Source organism: Ctenocephalides felis, unplaced genomic scaffold (assembly GCF_003426905.1).
Source record: "Ctenocephalides felis isolate EL2017-DRISC unplaced genomic scaffold, ASM342690v1 CF-g0.4_SCAFFOLD_00845, whole genome shotgun sequence".
In the NCBI taxonomy this organism is placed as follows: Eukaryota; Metazoa; Arthropoda; class Insecta; order Siphonaptera; family Pulicidae; genus Ctenocephalides; species Ctenocephalides felis.
Genome location: NW_020536999.1, coordinates 10,084,598 through 10,104,631, shown reverse-complemented (window position 1 = coordinate 10,104,631; position 20,034 = coordinate 10,084,598). Strand labels below are relative to the sequence as shown.

Below are 20,034 nucleotides of genomic sequence, written 5' to 3'. Positions count from 1 at the left end.
CTTATACATATATATGTGTGTATGTGTGTGTGCGTGTATACGATGTAAAAAGTTAATTCATATTAATACTAATTATTCATTTCGCATTACGTAAACAAATTAATTAGCAATTCATGATAATTGATATAAGTACAGTACGTTTTACGATTAAAATTTGCATGTTATGAATAAATGCAATATTGAATTATAAATTATTTAATTTAATTTTAGGAAGGTTTATTACACCATTTTATCTCATAAACTGTGTGTAAGTGGCATTTTGCATTGAGGCAAATAGCTGCAACTTTCCGCATCAAAAACTAAATTTTGAAAAAAAACTCTGAAGAAATTAGATTTTTGAAAAATTTTGAAATAAATTGACTGTTTTGTAAAATTTGATTTTTTTATAATTTGATTATTTTGTATTTTCATTTTTTAAATTTTGAACAATTTTTTAAGCAATTGTACTTCATAGCTGATTTGGAGTTGAAATATCAAAGCGCATAAGCGCCGCGTAGACGTCTAAGGTAAAACATTGGTACGGAACCCACATAAATGTACATAAAATTTGTTCTTATCATTATAATCTTTATAAATTATCTGATAATACGATGTACATATGTCTAATGTTCATTTTTAACTGCCAAATAGCATTATTTTCTACATTTTTTATTAGATCTCCGAAACCGCTGGAACTGCCTTCTAAAAAATTTACCAGTTGTTCATTTCGTCAATGCAAGTAAAATGTTTTTGAATTATTCAAATCGGACAGCCCGTTATCTCAAAAACTGAAATACCATTTTTGGCACTTTTTGCCCCGTATCTCCAAAACGGCTAGAACTGCCTTTGCCAAAAACTAGTCAGCTCGTCTCCTTATCAGTAGGAATCGAATGTTTTTTAAATTATTCCAATCGGTTGATCCGTGTTCGCGAAATCGTGGACGAAAATTTGTATCCACACACACATACATCAATTTTTTCTAAGGTATGCCAGAATGTTCAGAAACCTCTGAAACGTGAAGATGCAAAAAATTTCATCTTCGATTTTTTTGCGATTACTATAACTTACTTCACGATAAGTTAACTAGGTGTAAGTGGCATTTTGCCTTAAGGCAAGTTACAAATTAAAAAAAAGCGGCCCGGCTGACCAGCACGATTATAAAGTGATATCTCTCGAACGGTTTTTGAATTTTCAAAATCGGTTAAGGATTTTTTTGAAATGGTAAATGAAAATTTTGGTATTTTTCTGCTGATTGTAAAAAAAAATCGGCTTGGTCGATCGATACAAAAAACTAACAAACACTAGTACATTTCGAAATTCATGGGCTTTTAAATTTCTGAAACCAATGCAAACATTTTTGACAAAACGTCAAAGAAATGTCAAATTTTGGCTCGCACATACACATCCTTTTTCTAATTTTCATTAGTTTCATCAAACGATTCAGAATGACTTGATATAAGATTAGCATGTCGTATTTTCTGGCAAAAAGCACGAATTTTTTCAAAATTTGCAAAAATAAATGAAAACTTACATTTTCCGCCAGGACTGTCAAGGCTCCCCCGAGCCATGTATCCAGAATGATCGTCGAAAAATTCCTGTCCTGTCCCACAAGTAACGGTAGGATATCCATTTTCATAAAATCCTGAATCGTCAATAATATTTCCGTATCCATTTATGGTTTGTGAACATTTAAAAAGCATGTAAAAACAATTCTGTCAAAATTCAAAGCCGGCGGATAACTAATACAGATTATTTTGACAGATAACTAACACAGATGACAATTTGAAGAAATTATTGATAGAAATTATAAATGTTTATACTTAATTCGATTTTGTTTGAAGGCACTAGAAATTAATTGTTGTTAAAAATGCTTGTTTTTAATTACTTTTGTGTTTGAGACGTATAAATACGTCAATAACATATGACACATTATGTGCGACTAAAGAGTAAGGACTACTAGCGCTGTGTGTTTTTGTGAGCAAACATGAGCAATGATAATGAAAACAGGAATTTATGCAAAATTAATTTTATTATAATTTTAATTAACTCTGAGTATTTTGTAATAGACATTTAGTCATTTAAATGTTTAAATATAATAAAATATATGTTTAATCCTTGTTTTTAAAAAGGATATATAATGTGCAACTAACTTCATGCTCATAGATGTCACCACAACTTTTACGCGCAAAATTTAAACTGTATGAAAAGTATAAATTTTGTACAAATTTAAAATATTTTTGTCCAAACAAAATATATAGTTTATTAACTTCCCAAAGGACATTTTCACCAGGTGAAGATGTATCATTTCGCAATCGTGCTGATTAATTGCTTTAATTAATTCTGAGTATTTCAATCATTTTAATGTTTAAATATAATAAAATATATGTTTAATCCTTGTTTTGAAAAAGGATATACTATGTGAATCTAACTTCATTGTTCATAGATGCCAGCACAACTTTTACGCGCAAAATTTAAACTGCATGAAAAGGATAAATTTTATATAAATTACAAATATTTTTGTCTACATAAAGTGTATAATTTATTAACTTCCCAAAGGACATTTTCACCAGGCGAAGATATATCATTTCGCAATCGTGCTGATTAGTTTTAGAATTGAATGATTAATAAATTATTTATGGCGATTTTTAATAAAAATTTATGGCGGAAGAGTTTTTGGTTTTAATGAATATACTAAAATATTAGAGGCGTACAACAAGTGCTTTAGGTATAAAAGTTATTTCAAGTTTAGATTAATCAGGTGCCCTTTGAAAAATTGTTTAAAAATTATTCAAAACATTTGTTTGAATAATTTGTACAAAATAACCTACAATATCTTGCACATTATAATGCTCTGCAGTAACTAACTATACTTATAAATCACTCATAAATTAATATTATGGTTCATGCAACTTGATTTGAAACAAAATGATGCTAATATTTAGTTCAGTGAATTATTTTCACAACAGTTTGAAATTTGAATCAAAATAGCAATTTGCTGTAAGTTAGAACATTATTTTGGATACACAAAAATAATTATATCAGAGCTGCATTTCATATACTGCTATGTGTTCAAATTATGCTTGCATATTTTATCACTAAATTGTTTTTAAAATGCCCACTTATCACATTCATACTTTACAGATTGTAATACAAAAAATAAAAGAATCTAACTTAACCTAAAATTTACTAAAGTTTCCTTTATCTTGTACAAATGTTATATATTTGAATAAAAAAAATGACAACAATAATAATAATGCTTAACAGACGAGAATAATTCATTCATTCTTATACACTAAAAAATGTAGTACACAAAAAGTTTACATGAAATCGATTTAAACTAATTAAAAGTTTATCTTATGAATATATATCAGCATTACTGCATGGCTGCTTACTTAATCGACATATTTTTAGTGTACATTTCTTAATTCTACTTCGAATACCAATGTGCTGTTTGGTGGAATTACTGGTGGGCTGCCCTTTGTGCCATAACTAGAGAAAAAAATATATAATATATAAATAAATTATATAATATAAGAAATTTATAAGGTTGTCAAATATCTCCCTTCTGCCTTTTTGTATTATAAACCAAGAGCAAAAAAGCGGAAGGGAGATATTTGACAACCTAATATATGCTTTGAAATCTTGTATTTTTAAGTTTGGATTATTATACTTACGCCATGTGGTGTGGGATTGTCAAGCGTCTTTTGCCTCCAACTTTCATGCCGACTACACCAACATCCCAACCTTTGATGACTTCTCCCTTGCCCAAAGCGAATTTGAATCCTGGTCCATTTTGTGCACTGTCGAAAACTTTGTTGTTTTGTTTCAACCTACCGATGTAATATACCTAGAAAAAAAAAATTAAATTATAAAATAATAGATGAAAAATTAAGGAAAGTTAATAAGAATAGTTACAAAAAACTTCAATAAGTTGAACAGCAAATTTAAGAGAAAAACTAAGTAAAAACAGTGTAATTAAAAAAATTACACAATTGTAAAATTTTGAAAAAATGCAGTAAGATGAAAAAAAAAAGGAAATGAAAGGAGGTAAACAAAATTAAGAAGCGACAAATTAAAGAGTCCAAGAGTAAAATTAACAAATTAAATTGGAAATCAGTAAAATTAAGAAAAACAGCAAAATTTGGACAGTAGTGAAAATATAATGTAAAAATATAGAAATATAATTGAGAAATAGTGCAAAATTGAGAAAAATAGCAAAATTAAGAGATAATAAAATCAAGATAAATAGTCAAATGAAAAGAGACAAAAATAGCAAAATGAAGGGATGAAAAAAAACATTTAAGAAAATCAAAAATTTTACAACTTTTTTTGTAACTAAAAATGCATGTGATGTTTGGTGGGAGAGAGAAAATAATTTTGACTGATAAATCACCAAGGAAGGGATTCCAAAAATCCTTAAAAATTGATGATATGATTAATAAACGCCCGCTTAACATGAAAAATTTATGCAATTAAAATATCTATAACCGCAAAATGTCCTTTACTACTTACTTGAACTTTGTTTCCACTCTGTGCGACTTTTCCACTTCCAACCTTCAATTCCTCAACAATTACTCCACCGGCAAGAGTTTTCTTTTGTCCCTTTTGTTCGTTCTGTTGATTCTTTTCAGCTTTGTTTTTCTTTTTTGGGTCTGATACTCCATTCTGTTGTGGTTTCTTATTTGCTTTGGTTTTGTTGTCAGTCTTTTCTTCCTCTTCCTCCTCATCTTCATCCTCGCCCTCTTCATCATCATCGTCGTCGTCATCATCATCGTCCTCATCATTATCACCAGCTCCTTCAACATCATCATCATCGTCGTCGTCATCATCATCATCATCCAACTCATCCTCCATTAAGTCTGATGCATTAATATCCATATCACTGAAAGAAATAGAATTTTAATAAAACAGCCCTAGATGTTTACGTGGTTTTAAAATATTTTACCTGTCATTGACTACACCATCAGGCTCATAGTCCTCATCGTCTTCGCTCGAGGTATCATCTTTTGTATTGTTCAAGAGATCTTCCAAATCTGAAGATCTGGATTTTTTAGAAGTCGACGGTTGTGGTTCCATTGCTTTACGTTTGGTTTTTTTGGCAGGGACTAATTCAGGGACCTCTTCTTCCAACTCGCTTCCGGATTCATCCATAATATTGTCATATGGGTCATCCGGGGTTAAATAACCAGTTAAGTGGACGTGAGAATTTCCTAAAATAGAAGAAGACATTGAAACATCACAAAGACTAGTATTTTATTTTTTTTGCTATTATTTCCCTCCCTTACCATTGCTTGTGAAGGACATTTTAGTTCCCTGTTCAAAATTTAAATCCAAAGGAATCTGCATGACCTTTCCTTTCTGCAAAGTTCCAATAAGATAGTTTCTTTTCTCGTACGCCAACATAATTTGACAAGGCTCCCCATCGCTGCTGTTAATGTCTAATGCTGCTTGCGATACATGGAAAGATTTGTCTACTACTTGCGTGTACCGCTTGTTAGGTTCCATAATCAGTCCTGGGAAAAATAAATATTAAAGTTATATTTGAAACTTTATGATAAACTAAAAAACTAAATTAAAGATTTACCAGAAAACTGCAAGGCATGTTTTAAATGCACAATTGAAACATGATACGATTATTCATCAAATTCAAAATAAGATAAAAATGGCAGTAGGCTAAAAAGTAAATTTAAAACATAACCTTTATAAAGCTAATATGCAAGACAATGTTTAAGTGCACATTGGGGGCTCCAATGTGCCAAGATTGACAAAGTGATTATTATAATCTCATTCCAATTGTTAAAACTATTTGTAACATATTGATCAAGACAATAAAGAGTTGTTCTTAGATAAAAGAATCTACAATCCATTTTGAAAACACGTTTTTGCAAAGACAACATTAGGTTAGCTAAAATGGCGATATTATTCAAACAGCAAGTACAAATTTGCCTGTGAATAAAATTACACCTATAACACGTATTTAATTCCCTAAAACTACAGTTTTACATTAAACATGTTGCAAATTCCATTACATAGGTTATGTGCCCTCCAATCGAGCATCACAACACGTGTTTCGCGTTAATTTTAAATAATTAGAAAAGACTTACCCCAAAACATTTTGAATATTCTTTATTTAACTCGGTCACAAAACTAAAAAGTGTACAAATAATAAAGTATAATTATTTTTCTTCGCCGGTATTGCTGGCCAACGGACTTGTTGGAATGTTCAGTCTCTGTCAGCAAAGCAAACGCATGGATATTTGCTAAATGGCGCGATGTTTATAGTGTTGCCATGTGAAGTGGTAACATTCTAGAAGGAAAAATTAGATGTGGTAATACTAATTGAATAAGCGGTTAATTCAAATGGCTTTAAATTATTTAGTGATATTTGATATGCATGGATAAAATTAAGAGGGTTAAACCTCCAAACAAATATATTGTAAGACAATATTGCTATGAAATAAGCAAAACTTATAGCATTAAACAATTACACAAATTACTGTTCTTTCACTAAATAATTTAATTTAAATTAATATATCACTCAATGAGTTCAAACAAAAATGTTTAATGTTTAAAAATGATTTGACCTGAGTAATTGTTCAATTTCATTCAAATTTTAGAAAATATCTTATACAACAACCTAATTAATCTGATTGAATTTCCTAATCCAGGTTGAATTAATTTAATTATTAATTATCTTTCAGTTAATCTTGAGTTGTTCATAAATATTATTGATGTAAATAGTGCCTATTGCATTTAATTAAAGACTATCTATCTATTATCAAGATTGTTACTAAATTTGTAGCATGTACTTTGTTTAACTAATTATTAATAACACAATTTATAAGTATTATTTGGTACAAAAAATATAAAAAACCTTTATAAAATAATTCATTAAAATCCTTGCTTATATGTCGTTATTCTAAAAATATCACAATTTACATTGTTTGTGCAAAGGAGATTAAAATTGAACTTTATTCAAAAAATAAATGTGCCCTTAGCTTAACTATAAAAGGCAGAAAATAGAATTTAATGAGGCAATAAACTTCTTATGTTTAAAATGCTATTTTAGGCACATTTTGTTTGTTAAATTGTTTAACCCGTTTGTAATTATAAAAAAAACACACCATGTTTCAAAATATAAATGCTATATTTTTAAATATCAGTTACTCTTTTGATTTATGTTTACGTTTCTTCTTCTTTGATACTTTGGATAACGAATCACTATTGGTTTCTAAAGATTTATTTTTATTCTTAAACAACATCAACAATTCTTCTTCCTGAGCTTTAATTCTCGCTAATTTGCCAGTCAAATTTAATCCATGTCTTGCTCCTCTGTAAATAAATATTAATTATTTATTGTAACACATAAATATAAATACAAATACAAATATATAAATATAAACATACATATAAAAATAAATATAAATGTAATATATCATTCTTCTTACTTATGAGCAGTTCGTTTTCCGCAAGCTTTTAGTAATTCTTCATCAGTAAGTGCTACGTGTTTAATTGGTTTGGTAATGGACTCTTGTTTTGTGTCAGTTTGTTCTTCGTAGCCTTGACTGGTTAAGGTAGATGTTTTTAAGAATGATTCGTATTTAGCTTTTCTACTAGTCTTTTTTACTTCTTCTAAACATTTTTCGGCAGAGACTTTCACGTCTCCTTCTGAATTTGAAACCTATTGAAATAAGAAATATTTTTTTATGAATAATTTAAAAGACATCAATAATGAATATTTCTTTTTTAGTTGATTTAGTTTGTATAGCATTCTAATTGGTTAATTAAAGTGACTATACTATTTTTTGTGTTTATTTAAATCCATTTACATTAATATTGTTGACAGCATTGTTATATCCCTCTTCCCACCAATGGTCTGTAAATTCTTTTGCAGGATCATGACCGATTCCACATTTATCGAATTTCAAACTTGGTTTCAGAGCTGACGATATACCATCATTGTTTTTACCAAGACCTTCACCTAAAAGGGGAAAAGATATAATAATAAAATTTATTTAACATGTATTATTTATTAATTAATCTATTTTAATTACTGGAGCACAAATAATGTAAATTGTGATATTTTTATAATAATGACATATTGGCAAGGATTTTAATGAAATGTTTCATAAAAGTTTTTTAAATTTATTATTCTACTAATAATTGGATAAATATTATACTACTAATAATTGGATAAACAAAGTGCATACTACAAATTTTGTAACAGTCTCGATAATAGATAGACTTTATTTAAATGCAATAGTTACAATTTACATTGATACATATTTTATTATCAATTTGTTATAATAATATTAATGATATTTATGAACAACTCAAGAATTAACTTAATAATAATTAATAATTTAATCTGAATTAAGAAATTCAATCAGAATAAATAGGTTGTTTTATAAAATATGAATTAAATTGAACAATTACACATTTTTGTTAAAGTCATTCCTTAGAGTTATACTCAAAATTGGCATTCTAATCTTCTTAATAAAAATAATGTTATGTAAAGAGAAACATATATCTGAAAATAATATAAATTCTTACCCTCTTTCCATCCATATTTCAAAAGTTGATTCTTTGCAAAGTCCATAATGACAAAATTATATATTTGGGGGTAGAAAAAATGTAAACACAAACCTTTGAATATCTACTTATTATCTATACTATATACACATCATACAAGCTGACATTGTTTATATTTGAATTATATTTACATAATTGTAAGTAATAATTAAAAATAAATATTTGTTTTGTAAACTTTATAACCTATAAATTAAGCCACGCTGTGCGTGACCGAATCTGACTTTGACAGTTCGTCTGCTTAATTAAAAAATTTAGTGTTGCCTGATGATGTAAAACGACGTTGACAGGAATATATTTGACCGAACAATTTAAAAATTTTAGATCGGTAAAGCAGCTTCTTTGACAAACAATACAAGGATTTCCAAACTTTAATGTTAATTCTATTAATCGCAATATTTTAAACTCGAAGCTTTACTGTAAAAATGTCATTGAGAAACATTGACGTAACCTGAAGAACATTTATGTCAAAAACATTGCTCATAAAATTAATATGACAAACTAGTTAAAGAAAATAGTATTTTAATATTTCATTTTGTGTTTTAATACAAGATATAAAATAAATTGGATATCGCACATAAACTTGTTTCATTCCCTCGTTCTTCACAGTTAAACTTCCGTTATTTTAAATTATCGCAACAATTTGAATTTAAACTTTAGTATTTGTGATAATTAATAGTTCCAAAATGTCAGAACAAGATAATGTAAATTTCACACATCATTATCAAACAATTTACTTAAAAGAATCCAATGTTAATGATTTCTCAAAATGTGAAACCAAAAGAAAACTTATGACTTTAACACATGCAACATCTTTAAAACTGTAAGTCATTATAAAAATAAACATAGTTTATTACAATTGTTTTTGTTGATTTAGGTTATAAAACATTATTATTACTACCTTGAATTTTTATAATCTTTTATTTTATTATTGTTCTCAGACTGAAGCCAGAAGCAACAGCTTTGCTTCTTGAAAATGATCTCAAAGAATACTGTTCGATCGTGGACACTATGCAAGGTCCAAATGCTGTTAATAACTACGCAGGACCTTGTCTCACTTTAGCAGCAGCTTGCAAAAATAAATCAAATGCTAAGACTTGGAAAAGCTCTGCAGATTCATTAAAAGACGATGCTAAGAAAAGATTTGAGAAATTTAGGAGTTGTACCGTTACTGACAAAGATATACAAATGTTGGTAAAAGCTAAGAATTCAAAACCGACAGAATCTAAGACTAATAAAGACAATGTTGAAAATATTACTAAACTGAAACCAAATTTCCAATATACTGATAATAGTAGTGGAGACAAGTCTAAAAATATTTTTACACCAAAGCCAAATTTCCAATATACATCAAATTCTGCACCTAATAAGTTCTCTCGCCAACCATCTTTCACAAGTACCTACAATAACAATAATAAGACTTCTATCCCTGACCAACCTGATTCACCGAGTACTACCAATGCGTTTAGAACAGCCAAAAGTGAACTTATTTTGCAACAAATGAAAAAGAATCAGGGTCAAAAAACTGATAATTATGGCTACGGAAGTCTTAAAAGGTCTTTGGGCACTAGAAGAGGAGTTACTAACAAATTTGTACCACCTATAGCAAACGAGTAATGGATTTAACTTAATTATTAATAGTTTATATATGTAGTTATAATGCACTCATTTTATTTCAGCAATGATAAATCTGCTTGGAATTCTAGTCCTCCCAAAGAAGTTGGTGGTGAAATAGATCCCAGATTACAACATATTGACCCTAAAATGGTCGAGTTAATTAGAAATGAAATAATGGACACAGGGAATAAAATAGGTAATTGTAAATAATTGATTTGTTTATCATATATTTTATACTAAATTTTTTTCATTAGGTTGGGATGACATTGCCGGTCTTGATTTTGCAAAATCCAGTATTCAAGAGTCTGTAGTTTGGCCGCTGTTGAGACCTGATATCTTTACTGGTCTCAGGAGGCCTCCGAGAGGTATCTTATTGTTTGGACCTCCTGGTACTGGAAAAACACTCATAGGTAACTGTAATAATCATATCTTGTATAAATAATCAATATTTGTACAGACAAATACCTTGAGATAATAAACTAGTGGTGTATGGCGTCGTGCCTTAAGGCAAATTGCTGGAACTTACCATTTTTTTTTTTTTAAATTAAAATTATTAAAAAATTAGATTTTCGAGAAATTTTGAATTATTGTAGAAAAAAATTGACATTTTTGGAAAAAGACTTGCCGTACCAAAAATTAACTTTTTTAAAAAGATTAAAATTATTAAAAAATTAGATTTTTAAGAAATTTTGAATTTTTGTAGAAAAAAATTGACATTTTTGGAAAAAAGTACAAAAATTAATTTTTTTTAAAAAGATTAAAATTATTAAAAAATTAGATCTTTGAGAAATTTTGAATTTTTGTAGAAATACATTGACATTTTTGAAAAAATAAGGCTTACCGTACCAAAAATTATTTTTTTTTTAAAAAGATTAAAATTATTTAAAAAATCGATTCTTGAGAAATTTTGAATTTTTGTAGAAATATTGACATTTTTGGAAAAAAAGACTTACCGTACCAAAAATTAATTTTTTTAAAAAGATTAAAATTATTAAAAAATTAGATTTTTGAATTTTTGTAGAAAAAATTGACATTTTTGAAAAAAAAAGACTTACCGTACCAAAAATTAATTTTTTTAAAAAGATTAAAATTATTAAAAAATTAGATTTTTGAGAAATTTTGAATTTTTGTAGAAAAAAATTGACATTTTTGTAAAAAAAGGCTTACCGTACAAAAATTTTTTTTTTTTTTTTAAAGATTTATATTATTAAAAAATTAGATTTTTGAGAAATTTTGAATTTTTGAAATTGACATTTTTAGTGAAAAAAAGACTTTGAAAAAAATGTTTTCTTTATTTTGGATATTTTAAACTTTTTTCCAAGGCAATCGCACTGGTATAGCTGTGATCATCCGATTTGTATGATCCAAAAAACATTCAGTTCGTAATGACGGGGAAAAGTGGTTATTAGTTTTTGGCAAAAGTAGGCCCAGCGGTTTCGGAGATACAGAGCTAAATGTTTAAAAAAATGGCAGCTTTTGAGAGAACTAAGCGTCCGATTTAAATGATTCAAAGAACTTTCTGCTTGTCTTAACAAAATAATTGATTTTGGAAAAAAAAATTGTTGCTAATTTTTTTTTCCAAAAAATATATTTGTAATTTTGGATTAAAAATTCAAAAAATTACATGGGCTAAGCACAATCTAAGCGCCACTCTGGTACAAATGTTTATCCAAGTGCGTTTAGACTGTTTATGTACTGGAGCAATGTCCTGTACAATTTTGTGAAAAACTATTGAAAAATGTGAAAATGCCGCCAAGCTAAGCACAGTATAAGTGAAAATGTCGCACAGAATTATTTGCAAATGCGTTTAGACTGTGACTATGCGGGAGCACTTTTTCAATTTTGTGCAAATTAGGCAACTATTTTTTTTGAAATGAAATGACGATTGATTGTTAATGTCCTGGAGATAATTTGAGTTATGATTTATGATTTACATTTGATTTGCTCAGATACAACAAGATAGCAAAAATAATGAAAGTTACAGTATTTGTATGATATATTTGAAAACGTTTAAAATTTCTCGAATTTTTAATTACGGTACGAGAAGTTCCAGCAATTTGCCTTAAGGCACGATGCCATACACCACTGGTTTATTTTTGGATTGATATGAGTTTTTTATACCAAAAGGTTTGACAAAGATTGTCAAACGGATTCAAATTTCAATCAGGCACGTGGGCCGTCGCAACGCGAGGCTGGGTATGCTAGTATATATATATATATATATATATATATATATATATATGTATAATTCTTTACTTTCTATTTAGGAAAGTGCATAGCCAGTCAATCAGGATCAACTTTCTTCAGTATAAGTGCCTCCAGCTTGACCTCCAAATGGGTAGGAGATGGTGAGAAAATGGTCCGAGCATTATTCGCAGTTGCAAATGTACATCAACCAGCTGTAAGTACTAAGATCTTTTATAATTTTCAATTTTTCATAATAAATCAAATTATTACAACTAGTTCATGTACTATTTCACCTTTAGGTAGTTTTCATAGACGAAATAGATTCCCTCCTATCCCAGCGCTCCGACACAGAGCACGAGAGCTCCCGCAGAATCAAAACCGAATTCCTGGTTCAGTTAGACGGCGCAGGGACTGGTGAAAGTGATAGGATATTAGTCATAGGTGCCACTAATAGGCCCCAAGAACTAGACGAAGCTGCTAGACGAAGATTGGTTAAACGGCTTTATATTCCTTTACCAGATAAACCAGTAAGGCACCAATTAACATATATTATAAAAAAAATATTGTATCCCATTGTTTCCTTCTAATAAGGCAAGAAATCAAATGGTCAGTCGCCTCATGCAATCAGAAAATCATTCTTTGACTGATGAAGAAATTAACAGCATATCTGATCTAACTGACGGTTACTCTGGTTCGGATATGAAGAATCTTTGCCAGGAAGCTGCTCTCGGTCCAATAAGATCTTTAGATTTTCGAGCTATTCAGAATATCAAGACGAATGAGGTGAGCAAAGAAAATCTTTGAGACAAACAAATAAGAGTTAGTGAACCATGAGTATTCTCATTACCATAAAAAATAAAACATTTGACCAAGAATACCTATTAAACTTATAATAGCCATTTATTATGTTCTAAGGACAACCATGTGCTTACGAAAATGTACAATTAATGTTTCACTGAAACTTTCATAATGCTAATACTGTATGCAACTTGCCTTGAGCAAAATGCCACTTACACTTAGTTTTCTTTACAGGTTCGTCCAATAACATTCCAAGATTTTGAGACAGCTTTGAAACGAGTTCGAGCTAGTGTATCAGACATGGACTTAGACCAATACGTGAAGTGGAATAATTTATACGGTTCTGGATAAATAATTCTGTCTGAAATCATAAACACCAAACAAAATGTTACATAATACAATTTATAAATAAAAATAGTTGTTTATTAAATAATTTATTATTTCATTTTTGATATGCACATGTTCAATCGTAATCTTATAATAATAAATGATTTCAAAGGAATGGGATAAAGTTGCATAAAATACTATGTATATCACGAGATCTAATACTAAAATATTTGTTTAAAGGGTTCTGCACCCGTAATTAAATCCTATTATTATTTTATAATACCAGCAAGATACAAATATAAGGCTTAACTTAATATAAGCTCTCTTATTAAAAACTACAGTTGCTCCCTTTGTTTCGTTTATATTTAATTTTATATAGATAAGTCTCAAAGGCCTTTGGAGGACAGAATTGACAAACTTGCTTTCAACCCTTCGCAGTAGGGATCAGGATTAGGTAAGCAAAACTTAGCGCCAGGGTCCCATATGATCCAGGGAGGGTTCGAGATTAGGTAAGCAAAACTTAGCGCCAGGGTCCCGATCTCACCTTCCCCATTCACACAACTTAGATTGCGGAATAATTATTCAACGCAACAAAGAATGCGGAATGTTTAAGGGACAACATTGAAGAATTGAAAACTTGCTTGGCAATACTGTTTATAGAAGGAAATTGAATTTTGAAATTGAATGAGAAGTTAATGAATATTACATTTGAAATTGAAATTAAATAAAAAGATAAAAATAAATACAAATATAAAGTTATTTAGCGCATGTAGGAAAGAACACTACTAAGATCTGAAAACCCCTACAGGTGCACTCTTGAGTGCCTTACTTAATTTTTTGGAAATGTTTGTTTGCTATGTATGTTGTATATTGCATATTGCATGACCATTGTTATATTTCAGTTATATACTAGCTATTATCCCCAAGACCTGAAAATCCCTACAGGTGCACTCGAGAGTGCCTTACTAAATTTTTTTGGAAATGTTTGTTTCGTATGTATGTTGTATATTGCATATTGCATGGCCATTGTTATATTTATTTCAGTTAAATACTACGTATTATCCCCAAGACCTGAAAATTCCTACAGGTGCACTCGAGAGTGCTTGGCGTATTTATTTTTGTATACGCCCTTTTTGTAATGCATTTTGTGTATTTCATGGTCATTATTGTTATATTTCAGAGTTCTATACTTATATACTAAGACCTGAAAATCCCTACAGGTGCACTCTAGAGTGCCTTACTTGATTATTTTTGTATATGCTTATTTTGTATGTATATTGTATATTGCATTATATTTCATATGTACTTATATACTAGGTCTTATCCCTAACACCAGCAAATCCGTACATTTCTCTCGACTACTTAATTATTTTGATATATGCTTATTTTGTATTTAGTTGTTTTCTGTATCGCATGGTCACTCATATATTTTGGTTATATACTTATATACTAGGTCTTATCCCTAACACCTGCAAATCCGTACATTTCACTCGACAAATTAATTATTTTGATATATGCTTATTTTGTATTTAGTTGTTTTCTATATCGCATGGTCATTATCATATTTCACAAATGACTTATAAATAATATATCGATAAGATATAATAAAAAAAAAATCCTACCTTTTCAGCATCTTCATTCACTTATCTTTTGTATTATAAGGAGAATTCTTGGACTGCTTTTTTATCCAAGCTGGAGTATTCAGGCTTGTAGTAATATGACGATAATATGACCTGAAAATAATATTCAAGGTTAGAGTTTATTGAAAATTTATATATATATATATATATATATATATTTGTATATTTGTTTTGTATATTGCATGGCCATTATTATATTTCAGTTATATACTAATAAACTAAGACCTGAATATCCGTACATTTGCATTCGAGAGTGCCTCACTTTATTATTTTTGTGTATGCTTATTTTGTTAGTTTATATAGTTATATTGCATATTGCATATTTATTATTATTATATTTCAGTTCTATACTTATATACTAGGTATAGTTATGTTAAGATTATATATATAGTATATACTTATATACTATGTATAGTTATGTCTATACTTATATACTAGGTATTAGTTCAGTTAAGACCTAAATATTAATGCATTTGTACTTACTTAATTACTTTCGTATACGCTTGTTTGGTATGCATTTTGTACATTTCATTATTATAATATTTCCGTTCAATACTTATACACTAGATGCTATCCCTAAGACCTGAATATCCGTACATTTGCACTCAGGCGTGCTTTACTTAATTATACGCTTATATTTTGTACGCATTTTGTATATTGCATGTTCATTATTATCATATTTCAGCTCAGTATACTTAATTACTAGATGCTATCCCTAAGACCTGAATATCAGTACATTTGCACTCAGGCGTGCTTTACTTAATTATACGCTTATATTTTGTACGCATTTTGTATATTGCATGTTCATTATTATCATATTTCAGTTCAGTATACTTAATTACTAGATGTTATCTCTAAGACCTGAATATCCGTACATTTGCATTCGAGAGTGTCTCACTTTATTATTTTTGTGTATGCTTATTTTGTTAGTTTATATAGTTATATTGCATATTGCATATTGCATATTGCATATTTATTATTATTATATTTCAGTTCTATACTTATATACTAAGACCTGAAAATCCCTACAGGTGCACTCGAGAGTGCCATTTTGTATATTGCATGGCCATTATCATTATAATTATACATGTATATGCGTATCCTGTATGTATATTGTATTTTGCATGGCCATTATTATTATATTTCAGAGTTCTATACTTATATACTAAGACCTGAAAATCCCTACAGGTGCACTCGAGAGTGCCATTTTGTATATTGCATGGCCATTATCATTATAAGTAATAAAATAGCTAATAATTAATTAAATTATATTAAACCTATAAAATATTGACTTAAGCCTTATTATAATATTAAATATTATACCGACGGCTTGTAGAATTAATAAATAAATAAATAAATAAATATAATTATACATGTATATGCGTATCTTGTATGTATATTGTATTTTGCATGGCCATTATTATTATATTTCAGAGTTCTATACTTATATACTAAGACCTGAAAATCCCTACAGGTGCACTCGAGAGTGCCATTTTGTATATTGCATGGCCATTATCATTATATTTCAGAGTTCTATACTTATATACTAAGACCTGAAAATCCCTACAGGTGCACTCGAGAGTGCCATTTTGTATATTGCATGGCCATTATCATTATAATTATACATGTATATGCGTATCTTGTATGTATATTGTATTTTGCATGGTCATTATTATTATATTTCAGAGTTCTATACTTATATACTAAGACCTGAAAATCCCTACAGGTGCACTCGAGAGTGCCATTTTGTATATTGCATGGCCATTATCATTATAATTATACATGTATATGCGTATCTTGTATGTATATTGTATTTTGCATGGCCATTATTATTATATTTCAGAGTTCTATACTTATATACTAAGACCTGAAAATCCCTACAGGTGCACTCTAGAGTGCCTTGAAAATGAAAAATTAAAATTAAAAATTGAAAATTGAATATTGAAATTTGAACTTCATTCACTATTCACCATTTGCTATTTATTACTCATGATTGAAAAGGACAGAATTGACAAACTTGCTTTCAACCCTTCGCAGTAGGGATCAGGATTAGGTAAGCAAAACTTAGCGCCAGGGTCCCATATGATCCAGGGAGGGTTCGAGATTAGGTAAGCAAAACTTAGCGCCAGGGTCCCGATCTCACCTTCCCCATTCACACAACTTAGATTGCGGAATAATTATTCAACGCAACAAAGAATGCGGAATGTTTAAGGGACAACATTGAAGAATTGAAAACTTGCTTGGCAATACTGTTTATAGAAGGAAATTGAATTTTGAAATTGAATGAGAAGTTAATGAATATTACTTTTGAAATTGAAATTAAATAAAAAGATAAAAATAAATACAAATATAAAGTTATTTAGCGCATGTAGGAAAGAACACTACTAAGATCTGAAAACCCCTACAGGTGCACTCTTGAGTGCCTTACTTAATTTTTTGGAAATGTTTGTTTGCTATGTATGTTGTATATTGCATATTGCATGACCATTGTTATATTTCAGTTATATACTAGCTATTATCCCCAAGACCTGAAAATCCCTACAGGTGCACTCGAGAGTGCCTTACTAAATTTTTTTGGAAATGTTTGTTTCGTATGTATGTTGTATATTGCATATTGCATGGCCATTGTTATATTTCAGTTATATACTAGCTATTATCCCCAAGACCTGAAAATCCCTACAGGTGCACTCGAGAGTGCTTGGCGTATTTATTTTTGTATACGCCCTTTTTGTAATGCATTTTGTGTATTTCATGGTCATTATTGTTATATTTCAGAGTTCTATACTTATATACTAAGACTTGAAAATCCCTACAGATGCACTCTTAGAGTGCCTTACTTGATTATTTTTGTATATGCTTATTTTGTATGTATATTGTATATTGCATTATATTTCATATGTACTTATATACTAGGTCTTATCCCTAACACCAGCAAATCCGTACATTTCTCTCGACTACTTAATTATTTTGATATATGCTTATTTTGAATTTAGTTGTTTTCTATAACGCATGGTCACTATTATATTTTGGTTATATACTTATATACTAGGTCTTATCCCTAACACCTGCAAATCCGTACATTGCACTCGACTACTTAATTATTTTGATATATGCTTATTTTGTATTTAGTTGTTTTCTATATCGCATGGTCATTATCATATTTCACGAATGACTTATAAATAATATATCGATAAGATATAATAAAAAAAAAATCCTACCTTTGCAGCATCTTCATTCACTTATCTTTTGTATTATAAGGAGAATTCTTGGACTGCTTTTTTATCCAAGCTGGAGTAAGGCTTGTAGTAATATGACGATAATATGACCTGAAAATAATATTCAAGGTTAGAGTTTATTGAAAATTTATATATATATATATATATATATATATATATATATATATATGCATGTATTTGTATATTTGTTTTGTATATTGCATGGCCATTATTATATTTCAGTTATATACTAATAAACTAAGACCTGAATATCCGTATATTTGCATTCGAGAGTGCCTCACTTTATTATTTTTGTGTATGCTTATTTTGTTAGTTTATATAGTTATATCGCATATTGCATATTGCATATTTATTATTATTATATTTCAGTTCTATACTTATATACTAGGTATAGTTATGTTAAGATTATATATATATATAGTATATACTTATATACTAGGTATAGTTATGTCTATACTTATATACTAGGTATTAGTTCAGTTAAGACCTAAATATTAATGCATTTGTACTTACTTAATTACTTTCGTATACGCTTGTTTGGTATGCATTTTGTACATTTCATTATTATAATATTTCCGTTCAATACTTATACACTAGATGCTATCCCTAAGACCTGAATATCCGTACATTTGCACTCAGGCGTGCTTTACTTAATTATACGCTTATATTTTGTACGCATTTTGTATATTGCATGTTCATTATTATCATATTTCAGCTCAGTATACTTAATTACTAGATGCTATCCCTAAGACCTGAATATCAGTACATTTGCACTCAGGCGTGCTTTACTTAATTATACGCTTATATTTTGTACGCATTTTGTATATTGCATGTTCATTATTATCATATTTCAGTTCAGTATACTTAATTACTAGATGTTATCTCTAAGACCTGAATATCCGTACATTTGCATTCGAGAGTGTCTCACTTTATTATTTTTGTGTATGCTTATTTTGTTAGTTTATATAGTTATATTGCATATTGCATATTTATTATTATTATATTTCAGTTCTATACTTATATACTAAGACCTGAAAATCCCTACAGGTGCACTTGAGAGTGCCATTTTGTATATTGCATGGCCATTATCATTATAATTATACAAGTATATGCGTATCTTGTATGTATATTGTATTTTGCATGGCCATTATTATTATATTTCAGAGTTCTATACTTATATACTAAGACCTGAAAATCCCTACAGGTGCACTCGAGAGTGCCATTTTGTATATTGCATGGCCATTATCATTATAATTATACATGTATATGCGTATCTTGTATGTATATTGTATTTTGCATGGCCATTATTATTATATTTCAGAGTTCTATACTTATATACTAAGACCTGAAAATCCCTACAGGTGCACTCGAGAGTGCCATTTTGTATATTGCATGGCCATTATCATTATATTTCAGAGTTCTATACTTATATACTAAGACCTGAAAATCCCTACAGGTGCACTCGAGAGTGCCATTTTGTATATTGCATGGCCATTATCATTATAATTATACATGTATATGCGTATCTTGTATGTATATTGTATTTTGCATGGCCATTATTATTATATTTCAGAGTTCTATACTTATATACTAAGACCTGAAAATCCCTACAGGTGCACTCGAGGTGGCACTCGAGAGTGCCATTTTGTATATTGCATGGC

At 29.1% G+C, this 20,034-nt stretch overlaps 3 protein-coding genes and 1 pseudogene across 5 annotated transcripts; 2 read left to right on the top strand and 2 right to left on the bottom strand.

The window, feature by feature from the left end:
• Positions 1-3,373: 3,373 nt before the first annotated feature.
• On the bottom strand, positions 3,374-6,223 carry LOC113374250 (46 kDa FK506-binding nuclear protein-like). Its single transcript, XM_026614400.1, has 6 exons — positions 6,084-6,223; positions 5,265-5,492; positions 4,925-5,189; positions 4,492-4,861; positions 3,654-3,826; positions 3,374-3,468 (listed from the first exon to the last, which is right to left on the bottom strand). The coding sequence occupies exons 1-6, from the start codon at positions 6,091-6,093 to the stop codon at positions 3,387-3,389; spliced, it is 1,128 nt and encodes a 375-aa protein (XP_026470185.1). The 5' UTR covers positions 6,094-6,223; the 3' UTR covers positions 3,374-3,386.
• Positions 6,224-7,142: 919 nt separating this feature from the next.
• Positions 7,143-8,768, bottom strand: LOC113377708 (G patch domain-containing protein 4-like). Its single transcript, XM_026618117.1, has 4 exons — positions 8,533-8,768; positions 7,809-7,960; positions 7,428-7,660; positions 7,143-7,311 (listed from the first exon to the last, which is right to left on the bottom strand). Exons 1-4 carry the CDS (start codon positions 8,576-8,578, stop codon positions 7,143-7,145), a joined length of 600 nt encoding a protein of 199 aa, XP_026473902.1. The 5' UTR covers positions 8,579-8,768.
• Positions 8,769-9,262: 494 nt separating this feature from the next.
• LOC113374215 (fidgetin-like protein 1) lies at positions 9,263-13,540 on the top strand. Of its 3 annotated transcripts, XM_026614395.1 has the most exons (9): positions 9,263-9,391; positions 9,510-10,181; positions 10,248-10,381; positions 10,440-10,595; positions 12,313-12,381; positions 12,453-12,586; positions 12,672-12,899; positions 12,964-13,155; positions 13,405-13,540. In XM_026614395.1, the coding sequence occupies exons 1-9, from the start codon at positions 9,360-9,362 to the stop codon at positions 13,519-13,521; spliced, it is 1,734 nt and encodes a 577-aa protein (XP_026470180.1). In that variant the 5' UTR covers positions 9,263-9,359; the 3' UTR covers positions 13,522-13,540. The 3 variants fall into 3 exon arrangements, with proteins under 3 accessions (XP_026470180.1, XP_026470181.1, XP_026470183.1); XM_026614396.1 differs by lacking the exon at positions 12,313-12,381; XM_026614398.1 differs by lacking the exon at positions 12,313-12,381 and having other exon boundaries at positions 12,453-12,590; positions 12,676-12,899.
• Positions 13,541-19,482: 5,942 nt separating this feature from the next.
• Positions 19,483-20,034, top strand: part of LOC113377701 — a 30,932-nt pseudogene continuing 30,380 nt past the window's right edge.